Below are 27,956 nucleotides of genomic sequence, written 5' to 3'. Positions count from 1 at the left end.
GAGTTGTAAAGCGCTAAAAATACAGCTTCTTCAGAGCTTCACAAGAGGACTTTAAGCTGAGTCTTGGAGATAGAAGTTGGACTTTGACTCACGAGCCATCATATAAAGTAGAGGAGAGGGAAGAAGAAGCCATTTCACCCAACCGAGAGCGGACGAGAGAACGAGGCCATGGCCGCGTGGAGAACAGCCGCAGCTCTGCTGCTAATACTACAGACTGGTGAGAGCTGACTGTTTAAATCCAAATACGCTGTAAAGTTACAAAAAATATCACAGTTTTTGTTACATTTATAGACATAGATATTAAAGGTTTGGTGGCTTTTTCTGACAGGAATGCTGCCTTCAAAGTTTGTTCAACTGTTAAGGTTTTTAGAGGTGTGAAGAAGTAAAACTCACCAGTATTTCACAATGATCAAAAATGAAATGTGACACATCAGAAAAGATTTAAAACACAAAGATTTCCATCTTGTTATTCATCTTGTGCCTCTGCTGAAGCAGAAAGCACAGTGGAAATGGAAGAAGAGAGCCATTGCTGTGGAAACATGAGACTACAGGATGCTTTCAGGAGTCCTTTGGCGGGATACTTTAATGGTGACTGCTCTCTGTTTCTCTCTCTCTCTGCCAGTGCTGGGCCAGAGCAACATCAGATGGTGCACCATCTCAGATGCCGAGCTGAACAAATGTAAGGCCATGTCGAAGGCTTTCTCCGACGTCTCTCTCAGTCCTTCCCTCAGCTGTGTCAGCGGAACATCAATCGACAGCTGCGTTCAGAAGCTACAGGTCGGATCGAGGACCAGGAACAGAGAATTCATGTGCGAATGTCCCTGATGTTTCCAACATCGTTGATCGGTTTGTTTGCTGTGTCTCTGCAGAACAAAGAAGCAGACGCCTTGTCAATGTCCAGCTCCGACATCTACAGGCTGGCGAAGACCGCTTCCTTCAAGATGGCTGCCAGTGAAACAAAGGCTGATCGTAAGAGTCATTTCAAATCTTTTCAAAGCATCAAGGGAGACCAGTAACAGTCAGAACCAACAGGAACACAGCAGTCATGATGACAGGGTACCAGGACGTTAGCTTAGCTTAGCATAAAGACAGATCCAACAAGACAGGTTCTGTCCAAAGGTAAAACAAACACGCCACCTCTACAGCTAACTAATAAACACTTTCTATCTCATTTCTTTCATATGTGCACCAAGTGAAATATAAAAATGACACTTTGGGGGTTTATAGGAAGTTGCATGCTGGACTATCGCTTGCACAGAGCCTGGCTAGCTGTTTCCAGTCTCTGTGCTAAGCTAGCTAACGGGCTGCTTGCTGTAGATTCATAATGTTTAATGAAAAATGAAGTTCATTTGCTCAAGAGCAAATCAATCTGTAGTCCCAGTGATACTACTCTGACAAAATATGAAAATATATAATATATAACTGTCAACCACCTTATTGTGTAAAACAGTGTCACCTTTAGCATTCACAGTTATCTTTATAATGTGTGAGATCTCACAGCGTCCTGATATGAAGGCTTTTTTATCAGAAAATACAACATGCAATGGAAGAGTTGTTTCATTCGAGCCGTGCTGCAGACATAGTGTTGTTTATCGTGGGTAACCCGGAGAAAGATAATGCAGGGATGTTCTGAGTTATCACACCTGTTGCCCTGATGAAGTCCTCTGCACTGCATGTGGGATATTTCCAAACTCCAAGGCTGCTGCACTTTGATCCCCCACACCTAATTTCCGTTCTCTGATAGCAAGAGTACATGGCTAGATTGTTGTAAGGTACATTGGTGTCAAAGTACTGACAAAACTTGCTGTCATATGTGTGTTTACACCTGTGCTGTTGTTGCCACAGTTACCGGAGCGTCCTACTATGCAGTTGCTGTGGTGAAAAAAGCAAATTCTGGCATCAACATCAACACCCTGGCAGGAAGAAAGAGCTGCCACACAGGGATAGGCCGAACAGCCGGCTGGAAAATGCCTGTAGGATACCTCATAGACCAGGGCTACATGTCTGTGATGGGCTGCAACATCCCACAGGGTAGGAAACATACTTACTATACTATACTTTACTATATATATATGCATATACAAACATACATGGACTGTACATACAGAGAGCTGGAGAGTGTGTGTGTGTGTGTTTGATCGTGTGTGTGTGTGTTCAGGTGTGGCAAATTTCTTCAATGCGAGCTGCGTCCCTGGAGCAAACAAGGCCAGTGACCCTCCGTCTCTGTGTCAGCTGTGCAAGGGGGATGGTAACGGGCAGCACAAATGCGAGATGAGCGAGCAAGAGCAATACTACAGCTATGAAGGAGCTTTCAGGTAACACACATTCATGCTATATACACCTCATCCACACAGAGGTTAGAGGTCAGCAGAGCGTTGCATTTACTCGTGGAGTGAATGTCATGCCATCCCGATTCATTCCTTCCCTTTGCCATGACCGGCATTCACATAGAATTCAGTTTTGACTTTTTAAATATTTAGATGTCCAATATAACAAATGTCATTTTCAGGATATAAATCTAAGCATTCAGCAGTTTATTAATAATGCATTTTGATCTAAATGACTGTGCAGAGTCTGTCCCACTTGCTTACTATATGCAAATTATACATCATAATAATTATATATAGATAAAAAGGTTGTTTTGAGAATGACAGGCTAACTAAAAATGACATTTCATGGCTGTTTTAGCACACAGCGCTGGTGCTCGAAGGGTTGGAAGCTCTGTTGCAAAGATGTTTTTATCACAATTGTAGCACTAAGAAAAAAACATTGATCATAATGCCTGGATCGTTTGAACTAAATGCTAGCACTAGCATGACAACATCCTGGCAATGCTAAGGTGCTAATATTTAGCAGGTAGCCTATAACATGTTGACCATCTTGGTGTTAGCACATTAGCGTGTTAGTGTTGCTGTCATGAGAGGAATAGACGGGGAACCAGAGTTTTGAGGATTCATTGTCTGGGAACCATGAACGTCCGTACAGAGTTAGAATAGTTGTCTTTCATTCTGGACCGAAGCAGCCAGCTCTCGTGTGAAAGCCTGCCGGTTGCTTACCTGCACCTTTAATCTTCCATCTCTGCAGGTGTCTGACTGATGATGCAGGAGAGGTGGCCTTCATCAAACACACGACTGTCATCGATAACACGGACGGTAACGTCTTAGCTACTCTGTAACGATTTGGTTACCACGGTAACTGGTGACCCATTCAGCCATTTTTTCAAAGTCAGTTAGCTTGTCAGCGCGTCTGTTAGCTAACCACTTATTTTTCCGCCAGGTCGTGGCCCAACCTGGGCAAAAAACCTGCTGTCATCGGACTATGAGCTGCTGTGTCGTGACGGCAACAGGGCGCCCATCTCTGAGTGGAAAACATGCCACCTGGTCCGCATCCCGTTTCAAGGGATTGTGGTCGGCAATGACGTCACTCCCTCTGTGGTGTTTAACTTGCTGTCGGAGGGCAAGGTGCGTCCACACAGATCACTGTGGTAACACCCACAAACACAACTCATACACCAACAGCACCTCTGTGATAGACGTGCCGATAAAAAGGTCATAGCATCCCATTATCCTAGCCACAATAATCCTCATGTGCAGTGTCATCTAGATAACTACCAAAATAAAATCTAAATATCTGAATTGCATAGTTGCATTATGTCAACTCGTCACACTTTTTTACAGCATTGTAGTAAGTCATAGCATTAGCATGCTCATACAGAGGACATGTTGATATGATTTTGCTCCATTTGTGCTAAATGTTGAGCTAAGCAGCAACTGGCAAAGTTTCACTGCCACCTGCGCCATTTAACTACTAAGTGAGGGTGCCCGTGAGCCACGAAACCTATTCTGGATTTGTGGCGGCTGGGATCACACATTGTACACACACTGTTAAAACTGCACGATCTTCCTCAGAATATGGAATTTGCCAAGTCGTCATGAAACTGTTATGATCAAAGTTGCTTTTTAATGCAGCAGATTAAATGAATTGTTCCACATAATGAGAAATGTGCTAGTCACATAGGTCTGTTAAATATGAAGCTACAATCGGCAACTGGCTAGCTTAGCTTAGCATAAAGACTGGAAACAGGCAGAGGCCGGGTGGCTGCTTCCTCCTGTTTCCAGTCTTTACACTTTCCGATGGCTCTAGCTTTAGATTGTAGATTTCACTTAACATCTGGCATTTCAAAATTTGAAAGCATTTGATACATAAAATGAATTATTATTAATATTATCATTTTTGATATCTTGAGATACAGCAAAGCAATCAGACATTTTACACATTACAGCATCACTGTGAGAGTCTTTCTGTGAGATTAACTGGATGTCACTTGCTGTCTGCAGAAAAAGTCAAACTTCGAAATGTTTTCGTCTACGGAGTATGGAGGAGAAAATCTGCTCTTCTCCGATTCATCCGTCGACTTTCACGGGGCGGAGTCAGACGACCCCAAGAAGTGGATGGGTCAATTATATTATAATGCTTTGACAGCCATGGACTGTAAAGCTGAGGGTAAATGAAATATAACTTTGTCTCGAGCAACAATAGTTAGCAGGTGAAATGCAGCGTTTGACTTTTATTTATTTGGTTTTAATCATCTCTATCTTTTCTTCTTTTCCACCCTCCTGTCTATCCCTCAGAGGTCCTGCGGTGGTGTGTGCTGTCCAGCGGCGAGCAGCAGAAGTGTGGCGACATGGCCGTGGCCTTCCAAAGTCAGCGTCTGACTCCAGCCATCAAGTGTGTCTACGGCGACTCTGTGACTGACTGCATGAACAGAATCAAGGTAACAGATGTTTCTCATGTTCACACTTGAATTATTTTGATTTTAAATGTTGTGACGTTTATTTGACAGTAATGAACACACATTTCATTCTACGCTAGCAGCTCTGTGGGGCTGCGCTGACCTAAATGGTAACATCAACATATGAACAGGCTCAGACTGACAATGCTAGCATGCTGATGTTAATGTGAGGAAATATTTTCCCAGATTCACCATTTTGAGTTAGCTGGTTAGCATGCTAACATTTGCTGATTTGAACTACACAGATGATGCGTTTGAGGCTGATGGGAATGTCATTAGTTTTGCAGGTATTTGGTCATAAATCAAAGTACTGGACAATTTGATGCTTGTGATGACGCATCTAGAGGAAAAGTCAGAGGGTCAACAAAGAGATTGCAATTCATCCTGAGAGGACCATGAATGTGTGTACCATTTCATTGTAATCCATAGCTGTTGAGTAGTTTCACTCAAAACCAAAAAATGTCGACCTGCTGAGAGAAAAGTGAGGGGATCTCCAGAGTAGATTCATCCTCTGGGGACAATGAATGTCTGTACAACATGTCATTGTAATTCATACTGTAGCTGACATTGCAATGCTGCAAGCATCTGTCTTTCTATGGGTTTTTTGTACTAACTTTAAAGTGGAATTGGTAAAGAGCCATAATGAGTTTAGTACCTCACTTGGGATCTGTTGGTCTTCAAGGCAAAGAAAAAACTGGAAAAACTATGACTTTGTCCCATCTCTGCCACAAGGACATCTTCAGTATTTCTGCAGTGCAGTTTCTTGTTAACTATCAGCCAGTATATACTGATATCAGCTTATATTGGTCATACTGATTTGTCCATCAGGCTTTAGAAAACACTGTCGCAGAAATCTGTGACAACTAAATAAAAAGACCAAATGATGACTTTTTTCTAGCAGTTCTGGCATCTCAGACTCTGTTCTTTCTGTTTATATTTGTGTAGAACAACGAGGCTGATGCTGTCACTCTGGATGGGGGTTACATCTACACAGCAGGCAAAGACTACGGCTTGGTCCCTGCTACCGGCGAGAGCTACACAGGTAAAAGCATGAAACTGAGACTCACACAAAGACATACGGTCACATGGTCAAGAAGACAAATACAAGCTGTTTTTTGTCTCCAGACGACCGCGATGGTTCCATGTACTATGCAGTGGCGGTGGTGAAAAAGAGTAGCCAGGACATCCGTAACCTTGACGACCTGCGTGGCCGCCGCTCCTGTCACACTGGATACGGTCGCACAGCTGGCTGGAACGTTCCCGTAGCAACACTGATGGAGAGAGGCCTGATCACCCCGAAGGACTGTCAGATACCCCAAGGTTAGTGGTGTGTGTGTGTGTGCGTGCGTATGTGTGTGTGTGTGTGTGGTTATGAAACGTATTTGGTTTAAAAGCCGGAATTTTCCTTTCAGTCTCTGACTTTGTATTTCCTGTTTCCCATGATGCTTAGCGGTGGGAGAGTACTTTAAGCAGAGCTGTGTACCAGGAGCCAACCAGCCCGGTTTCCCCAGCAGCCTGTGCGATCTGTGTGTGGGTGACAGCTCAGGACAGAGCAAGTGTGAGAAGGGAAAAGACCTGTATGATGGATACGACGGTGCATTCAGGTACTAAGAACTGCAACATCCCAAACCTCCGCAGCTCGTCAGGATTACATGTTTCATTCTATATTTCCATTTAATTTTTTTTTTATGATATCCTCATTGTAACTGAACAGCACTCTCTCAGGTGATGTTACGATCCTGTAGGTTTATCTCACAACCTCGTAATACATATGTTAGTTTTGTCGATCACCTTAGCTGGTGAAGTCATTTGTCAAGCTTGCCAACTAGGTAATCAACTCAGGTAGTATTTTGCTATTTTGCTTGTGATAATGTTAGCCAGCAAGCAAGCTAAGGTTGCTAGCTGTGATTTAGCTACGCTGCACACATCTGCCACTGGTTGCTTCAAAACGTTAGCTGATAAAGTAATGTGCGAACTGCAAGCTTTGTTTTTGAAAATTATATCCTCGTTTAGAATTTGATGCCAGCAGTTGGGCACAACAGACTGGAAAAGTTGTGAAATGCTAAAAGAAAACACCTGATGGAACATCTCACAATTAACTAGGTTACCTGGCAACAGGTTAGTCACATGACTGAGTATAAAAAGAGCCTCCCAGAGAGGCTGATATGTTGTCGTCTTGCTAGTTTCAAGTAAGTGTGGTATTTTAGTGCTTTGTTAATCATCACAATTTGTTTCTAGCTACATTTTACACAGCGTCCCAAATTTGAAAATGGGGCTTGTAGCTGACGTCATCCACTTAGGACAGTTTTTTGCTCCATTAGTTAGCTGGGTAAGGGCTTTTACTTCCTGAAACAGGGGTGTCCAAAATAACTTCTCAAATTTAGTAACTCTATTGCCTCCAGAAGAAAAGTTAATTGAACTTATGCCCCACGTTACATGTGTCTATCTGTCCATTCAGGTGTCTGGCAAAGGGAGACGGCGATGTGGCCTTTATTAAACATGCTACTGTCTTCCAAAACACAGATGGTAAGTCAAGGCACTCCAAGATAAAATAAAAATGTTCTCCTTTGAAGTGTCGCATAATGTTCAGGGACCTTACCGACCCCGTCACTTTGTGCGTTTGTTCAGGTAACTCTGATGAATCGTGGGCAGTGAACCTCCAGTCTACAGATTTCCAGCTGCTCTGTTCTCAGGGCTCTAAGGCCGAGGTCTCGCAGTACAGAAACTGTCACCTGGCCAGAGTCCCTTCCCACGCTGTGATGGTACGGCCTGACACCAACATCCACGCTGTCTATGGACTCCTGGACAGCGCACAGGTAAGAGTGTTCATACTGTCTGAGTGACTGGGCGAGTCAGAGGCTGTCTGCCATTAAAGTACACAGACCTGAAAGTGGATTAAGATAGGTAATCCTCTACAGCAAAGGATTCACTTCTGGTCAAATTTGTGCCATCACCATATGAGGTTTAAGAATCTTATGATGCGTTCAAACACAGCCTAGGTGAAATTGTTTTTTTTGTTGTTGTTTCTTGCATTTTAGTAGACATATAAACACATCAAGAAATCATGTGTAGTAGATGAAACTCTGTGTTGTGTTCTACTGTGGACAAGGACCGCACTTCTGAGATTATTCATTGAAGAGCATCAGCAGTGGCAAAGAGAGAAAGTAAAGCCAGCAGAGGTGCAACACGTAGTGTTCGTTAAATAAAATAAGTGCTACACTTCCTGTTAAAACAGAACATTCAAGTGCATGTATGCAATATTGTAAGCTTTTTCGTTATTAGCTTTTAGCTTTTATAGAGTGATTCATGCTCCTACAACAGCAGTTATCACAGTAAGTGATAATGCATACCCTTCAAAATAAAAGTCTTTGCTTGATCCATTTAGGGTTATACTAGAATTTATAAGGTCCTGTTCATAATTGAGCCAAACCTCAAACCTCCACACTATTACACATGCATCAAGAAACATTATTATTATTATTATTATTATTATTATTATTATTATTATTATTATTATTATTATTATTGATTAAACTGCAGCTAACTCTCAGCTCTCAGATGCTGATGATCTTTGAACACACCATCAGGGAGTTTTCAAAAAGGAGCCTTGTTGCTACAGGATTACAGTACTTTGTGAAGACAGCATACATATGACACAACAGTGGCAGAATGTTCAGCGTCAAAGATTAACACTTTATTTCATTTTCATTTTACAGTGAAGTTAATGTAAATCGTTGGCTAATTGGAATGCAGGAAATCGGTTTTGTTGGTGAGGTTTGGTGTTTGATCGGTTTCTCTTTGTCTGTGGTTCCCTGTAGACACATTTCGGCAGTGATACGGGTTCTGGTTTCAAGATGTTTGACTCGCAGGCCTACACGGGCACAGATCTCATCTTCAAAGACTCCACTGTTCGCCTTGTGGGTGTTGCTGACAGAAAGACCTACCAGGAGTGGCTGGGCCAGACTTACATGGACTCACTGGTTGAAATGGAGTGTAGCTCATCAAGTGCAGGTAAAAAAAAATCACAGAAATCATTCCCTATGATCCAGTGCCAGTCAAAGTTACTGGCGTCTATCTTTTCCTACTGAGAATTGAGAGTTGAATTTTAAAAAATGTAGACAATATGAAGTATATGAAGCATTAAAGGAACAGATGTGACAGATGTTCTGTGATGGCTTAAAGGACTAGTTTGACAGTTCTGGGGAATACACTGATTCACTTTCTGGTTAGGAGTTGGACGAGATGTCAGCTGATACCGCTGTAAAGTCTGTATGCTAAATATGAATCTACAGCCAGAAGCAGGTTAGCTTAGCATAAAGCCTTGAAACAGGTGCAAACAGTTAGTCTGGCTCCGTCCAGGTGGTAAATGAATGATCTGTTCTCCTCCACTGCACAGTGAAGGGGAGCTACTACCAACTTTCTGTGTAAACTGTTGCATAAAGTGGCCACTTTGTCAGACTATGTGCCAAAGTGGTTTTCTTATGTACAACCTGTTTAACATTGCCCAATTTGTCTTCTTGCAGTGATGTCCTCTGCATGGCTGCTGCTGCTGGCCCTGTTCAGCTTCGTGCTGAGCAACGTCTGGATGTAAAGACACAATATGACACAAGCGTTCAGCCTCTTCTGCTGTTCCCTTCCTCCCCCATTGTCTCTATTCCTCACCTCTCACCTCTTTATACTCCCCGTGTCACTCTCTTCCTCTCTCTCTCTCTCCATGCCTGGCTCTTCTGTCCCCTTATCCTCCTATATTCTCCAGTTTTCACATAGCTTTGCCTTGCTTTTCTGGAGACCCACTCTTATCCTCGAATGTGTGTTTTTGTCTTACAATTGCATAATTTCTGCCTGATTGTGTGTTATTTTATGATAAGAGCGGATGGTGTTGGCGCTGCCTTTGGATTTAAATGGTGCTGAAGCAAATAAAGCACGATGTCTCTTGTTTTGGTGGCAGAGAAGAGAGTTAGTTGCAGAAGGACTTTCAACCCGTGTGACTCAGACATGTTGAAAACAGATGGTGATGCTGTGTTTACTGAAGGTGAGCTGCTATATCAGTGTGTATCCTGCCACCTGTTACATTGCTTGAGTAGGATAGTGCATCCCTGTCTCTCCATAGCTAGTTTTACAAAGAACCCCACATGAGCTACAGTTAATGTTTTAGCTTCTGTTGAACAGAAACGTTCAGTCCCAGAAATGCTGCATAATTCACAGAGCAAATAAAAAAATGACTGGGAACTGCTATAGCAGCAAATAGTCAGCATACTTCCTATGTTTCATACCTTTTTAGCATTTCAGTTTCTGCATTTGAACACAAATGGAGTGACGCACTGGTCAGGTTCCATCAGATTTGGGGAGAACATAAAGGAAACATCCTGTGGTTTGTGTTGGAGAGTGAATGATTGTTTGCTTCTCTGGATGTTTTAAGTCAAAGAGAAGTTTGTGTCAGGTGAAGAAAGACCACAGGCTTTCATTTCTTAATGTAATTCCAACTTTTAAAGTCAAAAAAATGTTTGCGTTTATCTTACAGTGCAGAAATTGACTCCAGCTTGACTTGGGAGGGCATTTAGCTTAAAACGTTTAGTTATGTAAGAGGAATAATTAAGAAAACACAATTGTTTCTTCAAATCTATCCTGAGTAAAACAACCCAAACCAAACCCAAAACCCTGCTCTCGTGTCCTCTAACCCAAACAACTCACTCCAGAAAGGTCTCTTTCTAAACCAGTCCTTGTCATATCTACTGTACTTCCTGCTGCTTGATGCTGTTTCCTGTTATAAGATGTCGATTTGGATGTGTATTTTCCTATGTTGAGAGATTTATTTTTATATGACGTTCAGGTGCCATATCAGTGTATATGTACTGACTCATGCTGTCAGAAACGACTGCCTTCTCTTCCTCCTGATAGAGATTTATTTCGATGTGAAATGATGTAACATGTAACTAATATTTAGTTGCCAGGCCAGTGCGTCTGCATAAGTATTACTACATAAAGCTGCCAACTTGAGTTGCTTTTCGCTTGTTCAAATGAATAAATGTGTGCACTGTAAAACACATTATGTCCAGCTGTTCCTTTTATTGTTGATTTTCTGCGGATGTTTCAAAGTGTTTCTCTCATCTGATCAGCGGTCACATCAGGACCCTTTGCAGCAACTAGAAGCATTTGATTTTTCGTTTGCTTCAGAATAAGTGACGGCTGCACTCCCTCAGACTCAAAGTGTTTCATTTTAAGCTTCTTGTAGCAGAAATCTGATCTCCTCTCTTTCTACACATTTAACTGATGCTTCTTACCACTGCACCTTTGCTGCTGTAACACTGCAAATCCCCCCACAGTGGGATTACTAAAGGAAGATCTTATTTTGGGCACACATGGAATTTCACCATTAATTAAACCAAATAATAAGGACCAGCAGTGAAATGTGTTTTTTCTGTTTTAAAGCAGTCAAATTAAAGCTGAAACAAACGATTCTTTTCATTATCAATAAATCTGCCTGCTATTTTCTTCATTTATCCATACACAGTATCATCAGAAAACTATGGAAAAAGCAGCGATGTCTTTTTCATGATCAGGTCTTGTTCTGTCCGAACAGACCAAAACTCACAGAAAGGCAATTTTGAGACAAAGAAATGCAGCAGCATTTTGTTTGAAAATAACTCAAATGATTCATGAATCATCAAGATGGCTGCCAAATAATTTTCTGATATTCGTCTAATAGATTAATCACTCCTGCTTAAAGTGGCAGTACAATATACAGTACTTGGGTCGAGGTCAAAGCCAGAGGATGGGTGGAGTACACTGGGGTTCGCTGTAAATGCTGTTTTGCCACCACAGTGACCAAATGTCAGCAGGAGCAATAAAACGTCCCTATCTACATTTCAGTTCTTTACAGTGTTTCATATCTCTGTTGTTGTGAAAGCAACTGGACAATAAATTACAACTTAAAGGCAGTGAAATGTGAACTTCACCCCCCGTGACTCATAGTCTGACTCCACTATTCTTACGGTCAGTGCCTTCAATGGCTGCAGTGGCACAAACCATCATAACTTGGAAAACATAGTTTCTGAGCCCTTTTTCCCTTAAACTTGCTTTATGTGCAGAGAGTTAACATATCATATCATATCACACAATATCTACCGACACTGTCGAGCAGTCGACACGCTGTGTTATAAATTATAATCTTTATTCATACAGTCAAAACAAAATGGTGAATTCAGTATCTATACGTACCACACATTTCTCTATATTTACATTTGTGGCCAAGACAATTATTTACCATGACAACTTCATGTACATATCCATAAAAGCTCTTCAGCAGGATTTGGTGTCAGGTGCATAAATGCACATCGATTGAAGGGAAATGGAAAAAACAATACTTGTCTGGACATCATTAGTTGAACTATGTGTTTCTGTATCACAGAGGCCATCACGAAAAGGCAGTTTCAGGACTCTGCTCTCCTCACAAAGTTTTTCTTATTGAAATTACTAGTTGATTTATTTTAGAAAACTGGACTTAACAATTACACTTAACATTTCCCAAGGCAGTTCCCACTTTTCCACAGGCTTTCTGAAATATTAAATATTTCTGTGCGGTCTCGGCAATGTGAATACAGTGAATTTGTGCAGCTCTTACAGTTTGCCATAAATGATCTGGCCACAGATTTCAGGTCAGTGCAGGCCTCACATTATTAAAACCACCCACTGACCAGCGAACACCACACTGTTGCCATGCACTGCTGAGGCAGACTGGTCAAACATCACCTTTATTTACTTTAATAACTGTTCAACCGGAAGTCAGGTGAGGTTAAAGAAACATGGGATGTTTTCAGTCAGTTTGTGGAGTGTTGGATTCCCAGTCTCGAACATGCTCCAGCCAGGTCATCCTCTTCACTTCTTGATCTGTCTTGAGCCGTCTTTCCATCCCTCCTTCACTTCATTCACAAAGGTGTCTCTGACTCTCCGGAGGCGGCCGCCCACCTCTCCCAGGTCACCGGGGACTTTGCCGGCCTCCTCTCGGACCTGCCGCAGCGTCTGGGACCGTATGACCCGCTTCGAGGCGTCCCGGCCGGCTATCTGAGCCTTGGTGATGGCGTAAGCTGTGATTTGGGCCGCCCTGCGGATCGGACGAGACTCTGCCAACTTCTCGACGACATGGAGGTTGTTGATGAGGTTAAATAACAGCCGAGCGAGCATTTTGTCCAGCGTTTCTCAAACAGCCACACTCACACGTTAGCCTAGCCAGCTAGCAGTCCCGTCAGACTCCCGTGTGTTTCAGCCCTGTAATGACAACAGCGTTCACCGTGACTTGGCTGGAGGTATACATTTATCGACAGCTGCTTATACAGTCATGTATGTTACAGTTTTGGTGTAAATATCAATAGCAATACATACAAACTTGACTTACTTCAGCCGAACCAGGTGACCGCTAGGTTGCAGGTAGTGTCATAAGAGACAGCGGGGCGAAGCTGAAGTTGGCTTCAGATTCGAGAGAGGAGGTGACACGACAGGGATAATAGTTTCTCAAATATGTATCTAGAAATATATTTATATAGTCATGCTACTGACGTCAACACATTACAAAAGCAAAAAAAAAATGAAAAAAGCAAAGTTATCACATATTCGAAGTGTGCAGATTTGAGAGATATTTTATACAAGTTGAATTAAAGTTTCACAGATCTGAAGAGGAGTTTTAAACCGTTACTATGATGCTTAGCTCGTGTTTTCCACATTTAAGTGGTGTAACAATTAAATTTAGAAGAGACATTTATAATCCGTTACGTGTGACGAATCTCAAGCTAACTTCAGCTTTGTGACCGACGGTTTTCCGGACGTCTTTGTTGGTAACACCAGCCGGTGAAATGCGTCCGGGTCCGTACCGAACGTATATCCGCTTTCGGTAACAGATTTCCCGGCTCACTTCCCTTATTCGTTCCCCTGATTTGTTCCCTGGGCGTTCAGCTCTGTGTTCTCCAAACTTGACTGCTGGAAACTGCGTGGATTGCAGCCATGCGGGTGTTTCTGTTGTTCGCCGTGACTGTGCTGTCTCTGAGCCCGGCGGCGGTGAGCGGAGCCGAGAAGAAGAAGCTGCAGATCGGCATCAAGAAGCGAGTGGACAACTGTCCCATCAAGTCTCGTAAAGGAGACGTGCTGAACATGCACTACACGGGCAAGCTGGAGGACGGCACCGAGTTTGACAGCAGCATTCCCCGCGACAGGCCCTTCACCTTTACCCTGGGGACTGGCCAGGTGATCAAAGGCTGGGACCAGGGCCTGCTGGGCATGTGCGAGGGCGAGAAGAGAAAGCTGGTCATCCCCGCCGAGCTGGGTTACGGAGACCGGGGAGCTCCTCCGAAGATCCCCGGAGGAGCGACGCTGATCTTCGAAGTGGAGCTGCTCAGCATCGAGAGGAGATCCGAACTTTGATGAAGAAGAGATGGCAAGGAAGCCACATTTCTAAACGTAAGTTATTACATGTTAGTGTCTCTGGGTTTCCGAATAGGCGTTGAATGCACAGTTGGATTAACCTGCATCGGTGCGGGCTGCTCGGGCCCTGCTGACCCACGCACCAACGCACAGAGAGGGGGTATCATCTGTGCGCTGTATGCATTACTCTTGGAATAAAGCATAGCCCCAGGTTTCCTGTGAGGTAGTTTAATTAAACACAAATTCATTTATAAACATGCACCATGTAAGATGAAAAATAAACGTCTTAAAACTACATCTGAACTCAGAGCACACACATTAAGATTAGGTAATAAAGCAGGACCCACCTTAAAATTTCCATTAAACATATTTGCATTCTGTCATCACAGAGTCCGCCATTGTCCCGCTGGATTCCTATTGCCCTCACACACGAGTTTATAAGAATTTGTGCATGTTGTAATCTGTTTTTACTGTTTTTTTTTTTATTTGATCACATTGATACTAGCCTTCATGTTTACTGTTCACTGCTGCTGTTTGACATTGAAAGCATCCAACTCGTGGTTTTTATTGTGAAGCACTCACAGGAAACATTTGACAAAATGTGTCTACAAAGCAAGACATTGTTATTTTCAGCATTTTTTAAATCCGAACAGCAACATAGAACCAAACAGCTGCAGGCGACAGGAAGTGGGAAAAACAGGCCTGTTTTGGTGTTGGTGCCGAAACTGGGATAGTGTGCATCGTTTTTAAAAAGTTACACAGCCCTTACTAGATGTAACATTAACATGTCAAATGATTAAATATAACAAATGATTATAACTATCTGCATCTTAAACCTAACCAAAAATACTGCATTCACTTCTGACCCTGAGCTCTGTAGCCAAGAAGAACTTATTCTCAGAACATCAGCACATCTTTGGGGTACATTTTAGGGTGGTTTTTTGCACAATGACTAATCACAGAAAGAAAAAAATCCCCTTCCAAAAACCTTTTTAGATTGAGATACACTTGATGTTTTTTAACGGCATGACTAGTAAGTGTACTGTCATTTTCTTTCAGGTTCCAGGAGCCGGCTGCAGCATTAAGTGGAGATATCTGACCTCTGATGAAGATGACATGGCAAATATGGGAGTAGAGTTGGCAAACCCACAGCAGAGCCACCATCCTCCTTTTACTGGTTTCTAAACTGGCTATTATGCTCTGATTTGTTGAAATGATGTTATATGAAACAAGAACTGACTGTATGTCCCTCCTAAATGTTGGTAGAATTGACAATGAGCAGCAGAATTTGTCCAGAATTTGGCCATGGGCTGACAAATGGTCATGCCCTGCCGTTTCATTTCACCTTTGTTTAGTTGTTTTCATCTTCTGTGATTGAGAAGTTCATTCATGTCTTTACATTCTTTTCACACACACACAAAAATAAGTTGTTAAGTCAGAAGTCAGGCTGGGAACAGATAAGGATAAATGTTTTTGTTTACTTTGAATATTTCAATTATGATAATAAAATGTTGACCTTACTGGAAACTTTGCTGTTTTAAGTGGTTTTGTTTTACAAGAAAAGACAAGTCTTTACAGTTTTCCTTTGCCTGTCTCTCTGTATCTGTATTTGGGAAAATATCCCAAAAATATGCAAATTTAAAAACAAATTAGTGAAATATCTGGAAAATAATAAAACATCCAGAAAAAATGGTAAAGTATCACAAAAGATATATCAGTAAGATATTCAAAAATATGATTAAAATATCTGGAAAATGCTACCAAAATATCCGTAAAACATTTGAAAATATCAGATATTTTTACAATATCTAAATATAAATATCAGTAAAATGGCTGAATATTATAAGTAAATTTATTTTTAAACTAAAATATCAGAAATATTTTGGTAAACATTCAGAAAATGATTAGTAAAATAAATACAAAAAAGAAAATCCACAGGATAAATTATTAGTAAAACAAGAGGACCCTTCTGTAGCCATTTGGACAATGACAGCAGCCAATAGTGTGGCGCCACGTCTCACCGTTCAGTTTCCAGCGTCAGGAGTCATGTGACCTGAGGCACACTTACAATCTTTTAACACGCCAGGCTTCCACAACTGGACAGATTACAAGACAAATAAAATTAATAAATAAACAAAATTTTTAGATTAATACATTTCATTTAAAGTTAGATGTGCTGCTCCTATTTTCTTTTTCCATCACCGACTGTGAGGTATTACTAGTTTGCACGTGGGTTCTATAATTTACTATAGTATAAATAATATTGAATAAATGGTGCATCAACAACACAGTTCCTGCATTCAAAATAAAAAAAAACAAATAATAAAAAAATAAAAATACTTTATCAGATTAAATTTGTGCAAGTTTCTACGGGAGATCGGACCTAAAGAGCGTCGTTATAATGGGTGTAGTAACATTTTAGTTCTGGGCTCTGACAATTTTTAGGTCTCAAAATTGTCATAGTTCCAACATTTTTTTTAATTAATTTATTATTATTATTATTGTTTTATATCGAACAGAACCAGTGACTTAAGAACATACCAGCAGGGGACGATACTCAGCTGATACAGACGTTAGTATCAACACGTTCCCTCCGGAGTTCTTAAAATGACGGACACATGAACCGGAACCAGCATCAACGTTTTTCCTTAATGCTAACTGTTGTGTAGCTGCTGGCCGCCTCTGCAAATTTTTCACAATGTCTGCTAAGTTAAACGCTTTGACTAGTGATTCCTACATTGATATTAGTCAATACAGAGACCAACACTTTAAGGTAAGTGGGAATATATTCTTAAGGGGTATTTAAGGAACTCAAGGTTTTCATTGTCAGTGTATAGGTTTATGTTGTTAGCAGTCAGTTAGCATCAGTCAACAACGGCCATCGTTATATATCACTACGGCTACAGAACTCTAAAGGCACCTTTGATACTGTTATGGTTTTGGGTCACAGCTACAACAAAGCTTATCCACCCGAAGGATCTTAAGTTACATATTTTTGCAAATGACTTTACTTTCGTGTTAACGTTGTATTTATTATATCGGCGTTTATTGTTCAGTTTTGAACTACCCTCATGAGCTTCTCCATTGTACCATCATAAAATTGTAAAAGTGTAATAACAGCTTCAGCAGTAGAGATACCAGTGGGTTGGCCAGTGTTACGTTAGTTTCCAGGGAGTGATGCTCACTCATGTTTTCAATGTTACTTGTGTGCTCAGGGCAACCGCTATGAACAGGAGAAGCTGCTGAAGCAGAGCCACACTTTGTATGTTGGGAATCTCTCCTTTTACACCACTGAGGAGCAGGTAGGATGCGATTCCATTATCTGCGAGCACATCATCAGTTAAAACCCTGCATCAATTCTGGAAATAAAGTGATTTTCATATTATTTTTTGACAAGAAGATGAAAAATCCAGCTCTGCCTTATGAAAAGATCTGGTTTGCTAGGTTTTCACCTTATTCATGGCCTGTGACTTTATTTTCAGGTCCCCAATTTCTCACTTTTGACTGTTCTTCGTAATTAAACAGGTACACGAATTGTTTTCAAAAAGTGGAGATGTGAAGCGCATCATCATTGGTCTGGATAAAGTCAAGAAGACAGCCTGTGGATTCTGCTTTGTAGAGTATCCTTTTCAACATGAGACTCAATTTTAGAATATTCGTTGTTTTAAAAATACTTAACAGCAAACACTCCTCAATATCAAGTCAACAATCCGCCTGCCTGCCGGGTTACACTAACCAGCGTACAATGCAGTGTTATGAGCTCAAGGGTACATGTAGTGCAAGTTTAGGAACCTGTGACAGACCTTAACCCCTGCTGTACCAGATACTACACACGCGCAGGCGCCGAAAACTGCATGCGTTTCATAAATGGCACACGGCTGGATGACCGCATTATCAGGACAGACTGGGACGCTGGCTTCAAGGAGGGACGGCAGTACGGCCGTGGCAAATCTGGAGGACAGGTGAGGATTTGGAAAACTTGTTTGTTTTGAGTACTTGTGTGAACAGGTAACTCGATCCAACTGTTTCTGATGTTCTCTCCCAGCTGTTGCTGTGGTGTAGTTCTAATGTGTATCCTGGTGCATGATTTGATTGTAAATCACCGCTGACCTCACACATCCTTCTGGCTGGTTGTCTCATGTTCAGGGTCAGGAGTTCAGGGTCTCCTATCCGTTTTCCTTCACATCGAAAAAGTTTAGGCTCCTCTGCAGCACAGCATTTTTGGAAAACTACATAAAACACAGCATGCTATGGCATTTGAAAAATTACATACACTGAAATGGCTTTCAAAAAAATCAATACTGTACATCATGACATTTTAATACGCCAGCACGATATTTAGAAAGTGATACTACTTCCAAAATAAATTATGCATGATTAACCATGGCCTTTGAAGAGACAGCATTGATATAGCATGACATTTAAAAAATGAAAGTGCATATTATGCTGTTAACAAATACAACATACATAATCATGTCCAATTTTGTTGTGGTGGTACAAAGGGAGCCTTCTGGGAGAGTGTAAATAAGGAGACATAACTAGTGGATTAAGAACTGTCTTATTGTGGTTGGGAGGGGCGGAAATGGGGGGATACTGTAGGATAAGACCTCTCTACTAACATAATGAAAGATGTGTATGTACCCATGCCTTCTGGCTGTGTTTTTGTTTCTTGTGTAGGTGAGAGATGAGTACAGGCAGGACTATGACCCAGCCAGAGGCGGCTACGGTAAGCTGGCTCAGCAGCATCGACCCACAGAGGCACGCAATACTTTTTAGACTGAACCACACAACAACAGCAGCCTGCCTAGACTGCACAGAGCCCCACCCTGGACCAGATTAATTCTCCATCAATGCCACAACAGTAGCTCTGCATGGACCACTGGACCCCAGAAATAAGCAGCTGGTATTTCATTCTTTCGGAGGCTTGTTTTCTGTTCTGACTTCCACAGTTACTGTGTGATATTTCGTGATGTTTTCATCATCCTGCAAATTTGCAGGCTCTGATCACATGCAGTGACTGATGAATATCAAGATAAAATGATCTTATTGAGTGTCCATGTTAAGATAAAATGATGGTCTGGTGAAGTAATAGAAAGGAAGCATTCTGTTATAATCTTACGAATTGTGTATACTTTTTTTAAATAAAGATTTTTTTTCAGTCATTTTTGGCAATTTGATATTATGTTTTTCCTAATCATTGTCTGAGGTCTGGTAATCCAAGGGTCTGATCTTAATTTTGTGAATGCCATTCAACTTCATCTTTTAGGTGAGAATAAAATTACTTCCATTTTCCTGCAATGTTATTGTGTGTGTTTAGCAAATAAAGCAAAAACTAGTGTAGCGTAAACCTGCAGTTTTTGGGCTTTTGGAGGGCAGTGGAAAAAAGCTTTTAGCATTTTGAGTTAATAGTTTAAAGACCTAGCAGACACAGCATTCACTGTGTCCACTGGCGAGTTGCCAACTGTCCACTGTTAGTTGGTTGCAGCGGGTTTTTGGAGACAATTACTGTAAACGGTTGCCTGATGAGAGCTGTGAGTGTCAAGTAAAACACTTCAGGTGAGGACTCATTTTGTATCATTTTTACTCAACAAATATTGAGTATAGCGACTTTAAATCAACTGGAATATTGAATCGCTCTGTGTCCTTAAGTTATCCTCCCTGGCTGGAAGAGATGGATACTCTTTACTTAAACTCCAGCCATGGCTTAAGTTTTCCATAAACGGCCATGTGGCTGCAGGTTTTCACTCCAACCAAGGAGGAGCACACCAGGCTGGACTGATTTATTCAACTGGTCTCAGTCTTCAGCTGATCATTAGGTGACCCCTTGACTGGTTGGAACAAAAACAGAAAAGCCACACAGTATGGACATGCCTGATCAAGCCAATTGTACTTGTGTGTAGAAACTTGGGACCAAGGGACTGACTGAGTGGCGAGGAGCTCCAGGTATTGAACCTGTGGGGTCCTTATGAAGGTTATTGATAAGAGACCAATAGGGTATTGTCAGTGCTCGTGGCTGTGTAATGTACATGTCCTTCTGTGTTGAGGGCTAGTGTGGCTCCGAAACAACAACAAAGGGCTTGTCCGGGATTTGAACCCGGGACCTCTCGCACCCAAAGCGAAAATCATACCCCTAGACCAACAAGCCCTTGTTTTTCTTTGAATGCTTTCTCTATAATTGGTCAGGTTGTCAGGTGAAGCAGCTCTTGGGGTAAATTTCAAGGCTTGCATGACAATTTTGCCAGGAATTTAGATACCTCATAAAGTTGTTGTCAGCCTCACACAGTGAACCTTTGCTGGCATTGAATAGCTCTAGTGAACTGTAACGACTGGTTTTTATGTTCCAGTCTAAATGCTAAACTAAGCTACTGCTGTTGTACCAATAACAGCTTTTGAGAGCTTGTTTATTCTCTTCCTCATAAAGAATTATAAGTATGCAGGTGGCCATTTTACTGAGCAGTTGGTTAGGGCTCCATTCCTAGACGATCCTCATCCCACTCGTAATAAAGAACATGGCATCTTGGCAGACTGCAAGAAGTCAGCTGGTCTCTTATCTCAAAGTGAGGCGAGTAGTGAACTGAGGAGCAGAGCAGATACTACGCAGCTGGATGGATGAAACTGGCTCAGCTTCAGACATATTTTTGCACTTTACCCCCACCCCTATTTCCTGCCACCAGCCACCATGCTTCACTCTTAATCACACACTCTCAAGGAGATTTTGAAAATGAACACAAGATGGCAGAAGAGGAGGTGGAGTTCCTTGGCATAATTAGGAAAGAGAGAGTGACAGTGAACCAACAGTCTACCCTTTCCATGTGGGCTCAGGGCTTTCACTGCGATGAGAGAAGCCTCTGCTTCCACCCTGAGCCTGTTGTAACCTTCATTAGCACCAGAAGTATTCACACAAAAGGGGTCACCCAGGAGTTCAACCCAGTACGTCTTGCACACAAAGCATAGCAGGAATGATTCCATTACCATCAAGCCTTCTCAGCTGGGTTTTCTCATGTCCTCTAGATCATTCTGATGGGGGTACTTGTACTCCACGGGGTTCCTTTATACATCTATATCTATGTCTATATCTATATATATCCATATCTATATCTATATCACACACACACACACACACACACACACACACACACACACACACATATATATATATATATATATATATATACATATCCACAGGTGGATGCAAGTAAGAATTTAATTAGTTGCATGATATGTGTGTATTCTCCATAGCCACACCTTGTAATGACAAAAAAAGTGTTGTTTTAATTGTGCTGGTTCGCCCATGAAACCAAACCACTGTACAGTGCTCCATAACAACTGCTTGTTAGATGAAGTTTGAGTGGCTGTATGTTCTGGCTGAATGTGGATTGTGATATGGAGTCATTGTATTTCTACAATTGGCTATGTTTTGTCACTAATGAACTTTCACTGCCTTCTACTGGATTTTAAGATGCATCACATTTATTCTGCCAGCGTCGAATGCCCAGTCTCGCAATGTTCACTGATCGTGTCAGCCGGGCGATTCTGATCCTCTCCAGAGTTTAATAGGTTCTTCTTTGGCCCCTGCTGCAGCCTTCCACCAAGTTTCATGAAAGTCAAGCCTCTAGTTTTACATAATCCCACCGACAAGCAGACAAACAAACCAAAAAAACGGGACCAAAAACATGACCTGCTTGTTGGAGGTATTAATTAGCTAGGACTAATTGACAAAACAGTTTAAATAAGTACCTAAAATCAAACAAATCAAAAAAATGTTCTAAAAATAACACAAATACTATTTAACATCTCCTTTAAGGTCAACAAATGAGCAAATTTGGAGCATGATGGATGGGGTCAGTGTGTATACTTGTATACTACACATGAGGTTCTTCTTGATCTCATGTGACAGGTCTGTGGGGGTACTTCAGACAAAAGGGTTGGGAACCACGACTCTAAAGAGCATGGCTGCAGAGATTTGAAAGCAGGCAGAATTATAGGGCACTGTTTGTCTCCTTTGCACAGGCATATTCAAATGTCTTTTCAGGAGGAAATGGAGCACAGACAAGGTGGACACTGCCACCACTGTTTCAGGCCCTTTGATTATTTATGCTACAGCTGGGTCAGAAGGAGCTTTGGCCTCAACGCCTGAAAGGATTGCAAAAGGATTTCATTCTGCCCGCAATACCATAAAGAACCTGCCCGTGATCCATAAAAGCTCGATACATCCAAATGATGTGTATTTGCCATTTTGTGTGAGCCTGGGGATTTACTCATTTCCATGCTTCTGCTCCAAGAGAGGTGAAGCACACTGAAGGCCCAAGTGTGCCCCACATTACACGGTTCTTGCAGATTTACGACATTAGCCGTTATCATAGTCAGGTTCAGAGAGTCAAGTTCAAGTGGGGTCAAGTGAGAATTAGACAGTGCCGAGGCCAGGCCCAGAATTAATGAGACATTATGCTAAAGAGAAAGCAGTTTGAAAATATGGAAAGAAATACCAAAATCCCCTGCTTTGTCTCACTGAGAAACTCATTACTAAGACAGCCTGTCATTGGCTGGTTACAGATGATGCGGATAATGATCCATCATTACAATGAATAACAGCTCTCAATGCCTTCCTTTAGTGTGGCCATACGCCCACAACTCGGTCATTAATTCATAATAAGGGGTGCTTCATGGAACAACTGCCCAACTAGGATATTTCAGAGTGTAGTGTGCTTCCAGCTTTGTGCCAACAGCTTTGGAAACTTCCTTTTCTATTTAAATGTGATGGTTCCCCAGTGCAAAGTGCCACATCTTCTGAGTTTGGTCTGGAAGAACTTGACCAGCCTGCACAGAGCCCTGACCTCAACCCCATTGAACACATGGAGGATGAACTGGAACGCTGACTGCGAGCCAGGCCTTATCGCTCAACATCAGTGGCTGACCTCACTAATGCTCTTGTGGCTGAATGGGAGCAAATCCCTGCAGCCAGGATCCAAGATCTGGTGGACGGTCTTCAGAGAGGAGTGGAGGCTGTAGTAGCGTCATGCTCGTGGTTTTGGAATGAGATTTTCAACACTTTTGAATGGCTGTAATGTTCGAGGGTCCACAGGCCTTTTACCTCTTGGTTATATAGTGCTTTTTTACTTTCGGCCATATAGTGTACATAATTTTGATTTGATATCTGATATTGCTGGTACGCACATCACTACTTTTGGGAATGTTTAAGGTTTGTCAGGAGCATCATGCTGAATGAATATGACTGTTGCAGGCATGCAGTCATATTCATTCAGCTTATATTCATTACTGTATAGAACAGACGAGTACAAAAAATGTATGTTATGCTCTAACAACACTGTATGCATTTAGCCATAATTCACAGTTCTAACTGTCACCAGCTTGTAAATTAAGTGTTATGTTTCACTTAGAGAGGAGAAAATAAAATGATTGGGTAAGACGCTCTCTAACAAAGCCAGCTAATAAATAACTTGAACATGAATGCAAAACGAGTCTTTTGGGCAATATAAATTAGCAGGAGGGAACTTTTTGCTAGAGTATGTAGAGCAGGTGAGGAGCACTGCAGAGAGATGACATGTTACACCTCATTCATGGAACTGTGGAAACCCGACTCCATCAGAAAAAACAGATGAAAAGTTAGGAATGTTTAAATAATCCTGGTTAATCAAAATCATGATATGTTAAGTCAACATTATCAGGCAATTGAAAAGTGAGATGTGTCACAATTTGAGATCATTCAATGTATTCAAAGAAATATATAATAATATTAAACCACTACCATAATTAAAATCTGGATTGGCTATCGCGTAATTTTGATTTTAAAAATCTCATAATTTTGATTTAGAGTGCTCCACTGGTTTAGCAGTGCACTTGCCAATAACACTGACGGACACTTGTTAAAACCTGGTGCCTACATTACTCACAATGCAACAAAATGTTTGGTTGGCGATTGAGGAGTGTCATGCTAGTAGTTGCTAATGTTACCTCGAGCTGGAGAGAGGGCTGCAGTGGTCTGGGAAACTCACTTCTTTCTGACTCTTCTTCATTTCAGATTTACAGTCTTGAGACACAACCAACACTGACTCAAGGTGACATCACCTGAGGCAATTTATCAGATCAGACAAAAGGCTTTATACATTTTTCTTCACATGTGCAGCAGTAGGTTCAGTGGAGTTCCTCATTAAACTCAGAACTTTAATTTAGTCATCCAAACTTTTTATTTATGGTATGATGCCATAGTTAGCCTTGAAAAAGTCCTAATTATTAAAGACTATGTAATGCTTTTGACTGTGTCTCACAGTTTTTACTTACCATAAGTATTTTTATTGATTTGTCTATTTTCACAGTTACATCTTGCGGCTGGGAAAAGAAAGACGTGCAATGTAATTTTAATCATAAAGAAAGAAGCTAATGTGCCTAAAACAACACAAGCTCATTATTCGTTATACCCTGAGGCCACTGACGGACAAATACTTCAATCACTGTTCTCCAGTGTCAGGAGAAACATGAACCTCGTCCATATTTTGTTTCCTCCAGGAGAATATCAGCTGCCGGCATTTCAAACAGTCCGGTGACTAAACATGCAGATTTCCTGTTATTGAGGGGGATCTCATTACAGCAAAGTAATTCACTCCTCTGTGATGGCCAGTTTGGAGACACATCTACGCTGAGGAGCTGCAGCTCGCCCATAAAAAAAGTAAATTAGCAAACGGTGGCTTGACATTTCCTGGCCGGAGGGGAGGTGTTTGTGGGAAATGAGGTGCGTTATCTGGTGGCATGTGTTACATTCAGCCAAAACCGGAGCATCAGTGTTGGTCTTGATTGCGGCTGAGGGGTGTCTTGTGATTAACACCGAAGAGGAATCACCAACGAGGATTTGACAGGTGTCAGGGTATAAAAAGCCTGTCCTTCAACACTGTTGTACACTGTTTCATCATCTGTGGTTTTATTTCGTCTGTGTCATGTGTCATCCCGTACACCAGGACCGGGTGATGCATGAACATAGAAACACGGGTTTCACGTCAGTGAAAATAATGACAAGACTTCAAGCCGATGCTATGAAATTATCGTCAGGCAACAGAAAAAAACAGTGAAGATATATGAAAAGCTTCCCCGCTGTTGACAGGGAAAACTGCTTTTGTTTGGCTGTCGAGGAACTTTGAAACACGTAACCTTCGAATGAACAAATGTCCTGTTGCATTTCCTCCTCAGGTATGTTTATTCTCACTCGGTCTCTCAGTGGGTTTGTGCGGTGGATCGGGCCTCCGTCTGTCAGCAGGTGATTGACTAAGACAGAAGAAAGTAACCGCTGGAACAGACCGGAGCTGTGTGGTGAAATGAGCACAGCTGGGAGGGTGAGTGAGAGAGGCGAGAAGCGAGAGGCGAGAGGAGGGAAAAATAAATTACAATTCTGAGGAGAAAACCTCTGACTAATGGAAACTAGCCCGGTGCAACATTAAATGCACTAAGAGCAAATGAACAGCAAGCAGTTGTGTTATTACTGAGGGTTACAGGGAAATAACATTATTAGAAATGACTAATTGTCAAAATTGTGCAGCATTTATTTCCTTTAATAAGGTTTAGTTACTGAAACTACAGCAGCAGCTTTCTGTTCCCACACTCAGAGGTAGATTTACCACTCAAAATTCTCTGTGCTCAGTCAAACAGTGGACTCTTCATTTAAGACGGAAATAAATAAAATCAGGCTTTTCATTTCCTGCCCGGCAACCATCGATTTTACCATCTGAAATGGCGAGATTTTACAGGCTGTAGCTTACTGGCTGATTAACCCAACGATAGTTCTGTGAGTCGGTTGAAAGCGCCGTCACTGGCTGACCTTTGCAGTTTCCAGCTCATTTAAAATGAGGATCATGTAAAATTTGAGTCTTTATATGTCCCTGATAGCTGCATACATGACATTATATAAAGGTTTGCATCCTCATCAGATGATGATGATGTCGAATACCTGGAAAAATGAATATGAGAAAAGGTTGAATTTGTGTCTCACTCCAACACTCCAGCATAGTTTAGACCAATAAGAGTACAGTATCGATAGAATAGATTTATACTCAACATTACAGTTTGTTTCTCTGTTAATGCTACAAGAGAAAAAGGCCTAAGATGTAATAACATCTTGGATTAGCAATTTGGCCGAAGTTGCTGGAGTGAGAGATTCTCCAAATCCTATAAAGAGGAGGACAGAGATGCTAACGTCACGGACAATAAAGCCCACCTGTCCTGCAGCGACGATCCGGCGACTAATGTTAGTATCTGGAGACAGAAATTCCTCCCTATTCTAAAATTATTTGGGGGTGATCAATTCGCGGTTAAAATCTGACTTAATCTGTACACATCAAGATCATTTTACTCATCTGTTTGTGACTCCAAAGAAGATTTAAAAGATGGAGAAAATATCCACAGTGGTTTGACAAAACAACCTTCACTCAAAGTCTTCTTACCAGCTTTTTTCCAGAGCTTTCAGCTGCATCTCAGAATACAAATCTGTACTGCAAAAACCTGTTTTAGAAACTGTTCTCGTAGCACACAAAATGTCTACAGGCACAACTGCGGCCTCCTCCGGTGTCGAAGGCTGTGTCAGAATAAAGATCAGAATAAAATCTTTTCATAAGAAAAGAATTCAGAGTAAAAAAAGGCTGTGTGTTTGGAGAGCAGCTCTAACTCCCCGCCATCTTTTTCTACGTCTTGTTCTGGCTGAGAGACCCTGTCTGTCGTGGCTGCTGAACTGGTGATGCTCTGAGGTCGTTATGGCTTGTAGACCTCTTGGTGGAAAGCGCCGGCCCTAATATCACGCTCCACAACATCCTCAATACCCCGCAGCTTTCTGGCGAGCTTCACCTCATGCTCGTGCTCGAGCGGAGCTGCGATACATGTGTTCCTCATGCTCACTCGCCAAAGATCAATGTCAGCTGAGGGGAAACACAAGAGTGAGATTTGAATACTCACACCTCTGAAGTCCAGGCTTCCTGGCGACAGAATTGCTCGAGGCCTGAAAATTCTGCCCCAGTGTTTCTCCTCTGATACCTCGGTTGTAAGTGTAATCTACGTGCAGGAACAACTGTCACGCTTGAGCTCATCTTGCTTGAACCACAAAGTACCTCGGTCCCTCCAGCAATCATGTTAAGGCTAATTGAACACAGTTATAATTACAGGGGAATTTCTCAGTCTGTTTCAATCCAGTACAGTCCATTTCCTGCCTCTGATCGATCTGCTTTCTTCCTCCCAGTGGCGCCGACAATCTTCTTTGAAAATCAAATCCACGCAGTAGCTCACAGATTCAAAAAGCAGGTATGACCCTTCTGTCGAGCTTTCAATCCCTCCTCTCTGAGTAAACACCACCGAGCCATCCATCACTTAAGAATAGAGAGATCATCGGAATAGAGAGATCTTTTCTTCTGGCAGAAATGGGATTTTACAGTAAATCTCAACTGAAATCCTTTGGAGAAATGGAGGATGGTGCAGTATGTCAAGGTAACTTCAATTTCACTTACACTCCTTTCTCCTTATACCTGAGGAAAACAGTTCATACACAGGCATGTCATTCTGTTTTTTTCTGATTAGTTCAGATCAGTGCACCAACATTACAAAATGTTCTCACATACTTCTGTCTTGTGTACATCTAGTGGTGCCGATGCTGTAACTTTGGCTTTCTCTGCTAAGGAGAGTTTGGCCTCTGCCCCAAAACAGTGGAGGTGAATGGAATTTCAGCAACATCCCTCTCAAAAGATCTCTTTACAGTGGATCCACT

General features: G+C 41.8%; 4 protein-coding genes and 1 non-coding gene across 5 annotated transcripts; 3 read left to right on the top strand and 2 right to left on the bottom strand.

The window, feature by feature from the left end:
* Positions 1-93: 93 nt before the first annotated feature.
* On the top strand, positions 94-10,776 carry meltf (melanotransferrin). Its single transcript, XM_041935263.1, has 16 exons — positions 94-217; positions 623-777; positions 870-969; positions 1,846-2,031; positions 2,159-2,315; positions 3,085-3,152; positions 3,277-3,461; positions 4,338-4,503; positions 4,632-4,774; positions 5,738-5,834; positions 5,918-6,112; positions 6,243-6,396; positions 7,251-7,318; positions 7,421-7,608; positions 8,611-8,803; positions 9,316-10,776. The coding sequence occupies exons 1-16, from the start codon at positions 169-171 to the stop codon at positions 9,381-9,383; spliced, it is 2,172 nt and encodes a 723-aa protein (XP_041791197.1). The 5' UTR covers positions 94-168; the 3' UTR covers positions 9,384-10,776.
* A 1,168-nt stretch (positions 10,777-11,944) lies between these two features.
* Positions 11,945-13,597, bottom strand: si:ch211-162e15.3 (protein NCBP2AS2). The gene is made up of 2 exons (XM_041935172.1): positions 13,185-13,597; positions 11,945-13,057 (listed from the first exon to the last, which is right to left on the bottom strand). Exon 2 carries the CDS (start codon positions 12,971-12,973, stop codon positions 12,668-12,670), a length of 306 nt encoding a protein of 101 aa, XP_041791106.1. The 5' UTR covers positions 12,974-13,057; positions 13,185-13,597; the 3' UTR covers positions 11,945-12,667.
* fkbp2 (FKBP prolyl isomerase 2) lies at positions 13,372-15,724 on the top strand. The gene is made up of 2 exons (XM_041935171.1): positions 13,372-14,239; positions 15,263-15,724. Exon 1 carries the CDS (start codon positions 13,787-13,789, stop codon positions 14,201-14,203), a length of 417 nt encoding a protein of 138 aa, XP_041791105.1. The 5' UTR covers positions 13,372-13,786; the 3' UTR covers positions 14,204-14,239; positions 15,263-15,724.
* Positions 15,725-16,848: 1,124 nt separating this feature from the next.
* On the top strand, positions 16,849-19,365 carry ncbp2 (nuclear cap binding protein subunit 2). Its single transcript, XM_041935887.1, has 5 exons — positions 16,849-16,976; positions 17,419-17,505; positions 17,729-17,823; positions 18,027-18,165; positions 18,881-19,365. The coding sequence occupies exons 1-5, from the start codon at positions 16,902-16,904 to the stop codon at positions 18,977-18,979; spliced, it is 495 nt and encodes a 164-aa protein (XP_041791821.1). The 5' UTR covers positions 16,849-16,901; the 3' UTR covers positions 18,980-19,365.
* A 911-nt stretch (positions 19,366-20,276) lies between these two features.
* Positions 20,277-20,348, bottom strand: trnap-ugg. The gene has a single exon. It is a non-coding gene; the product is annotated as a tRNA-Pro (tRNA).
* Between the last annotated feature and the right edge of the window lie 7,608 nt (positions 20,349-27,956).

The sequence above is a fragment of the Chelmon rostratus genome, chromosome 4, assembly GCF_017976325.1.
Source record: "Chelmon rostratus isolate fCheRos1 chromosome 4, fCheRos1.pri, whole genome shotgun sequence".
Classification (NCBI taxonomy): domain Eukaryota; kingdom Metazoa; phylum Chordata; class Actinopteri; order Chaetodontiformes; family Chaetodontidae; genus Chelmon; species Chelmon rostratus.
This window is presented reverse-complemented; position numbering and strand designations above follow the sequence as displayed.

Coding starts and splice junctions, on each gene's coding strand:
- meltf (XM_041935263.1), top strand. CDS start 169: ATGGCCGCGTGGAGAACAGCCGCAGCTCTGCTGCTAATACTACAGACT. Junction 2,032..2,158: donor GGGCTGCAACATCCCACAGG/GTAGGAAACATA, acceptor GTGTGTGTTCAG/GTGTGGCAAATTTCTTCAAT. Junction 4,775..5,737: donor ACTGCATGAACAGAATCAAG/GTAACAGATGTT, acceptor ATATTTGTGTAG/AACAACGAGGCTGATGCTGT.
- si:ch211-162e15.3 (XM_041935172.1), bottom strand. CDS start 12,973: ATGCTCGCTCGGCTGTTATTTAACCTCATCAACAACCTCCATGTCGTC.
- fkbp2 (XM_041935171.1), top strand. CDS start 13,787: ATGCGGGTGTTTCTGTTGTTCGCCGTGACTGTGCTGTCTCTGAGCCCG.
- ncbp2 (XM_041935887.1), top strand. CDS start 16,902: ATGTCTGCTAAGTTAAACGCTTTGACTAGTGATTCCTACATTGATATT. Junction 16,977..17,418: donor ACAGAGACCAACACTTTAAG/GTAAGTGGGAAT, acceptor TTGTGTGCTCAG/GGCAACCGCTATGAACAGGA. Junction 18,166..18,880: donor GTGGCAAATCTGGAGGACAG/GTGAGGATTTGG, acceptor TTTCTTGTGTAG/GTGAGAGATGAGTACAGGCA.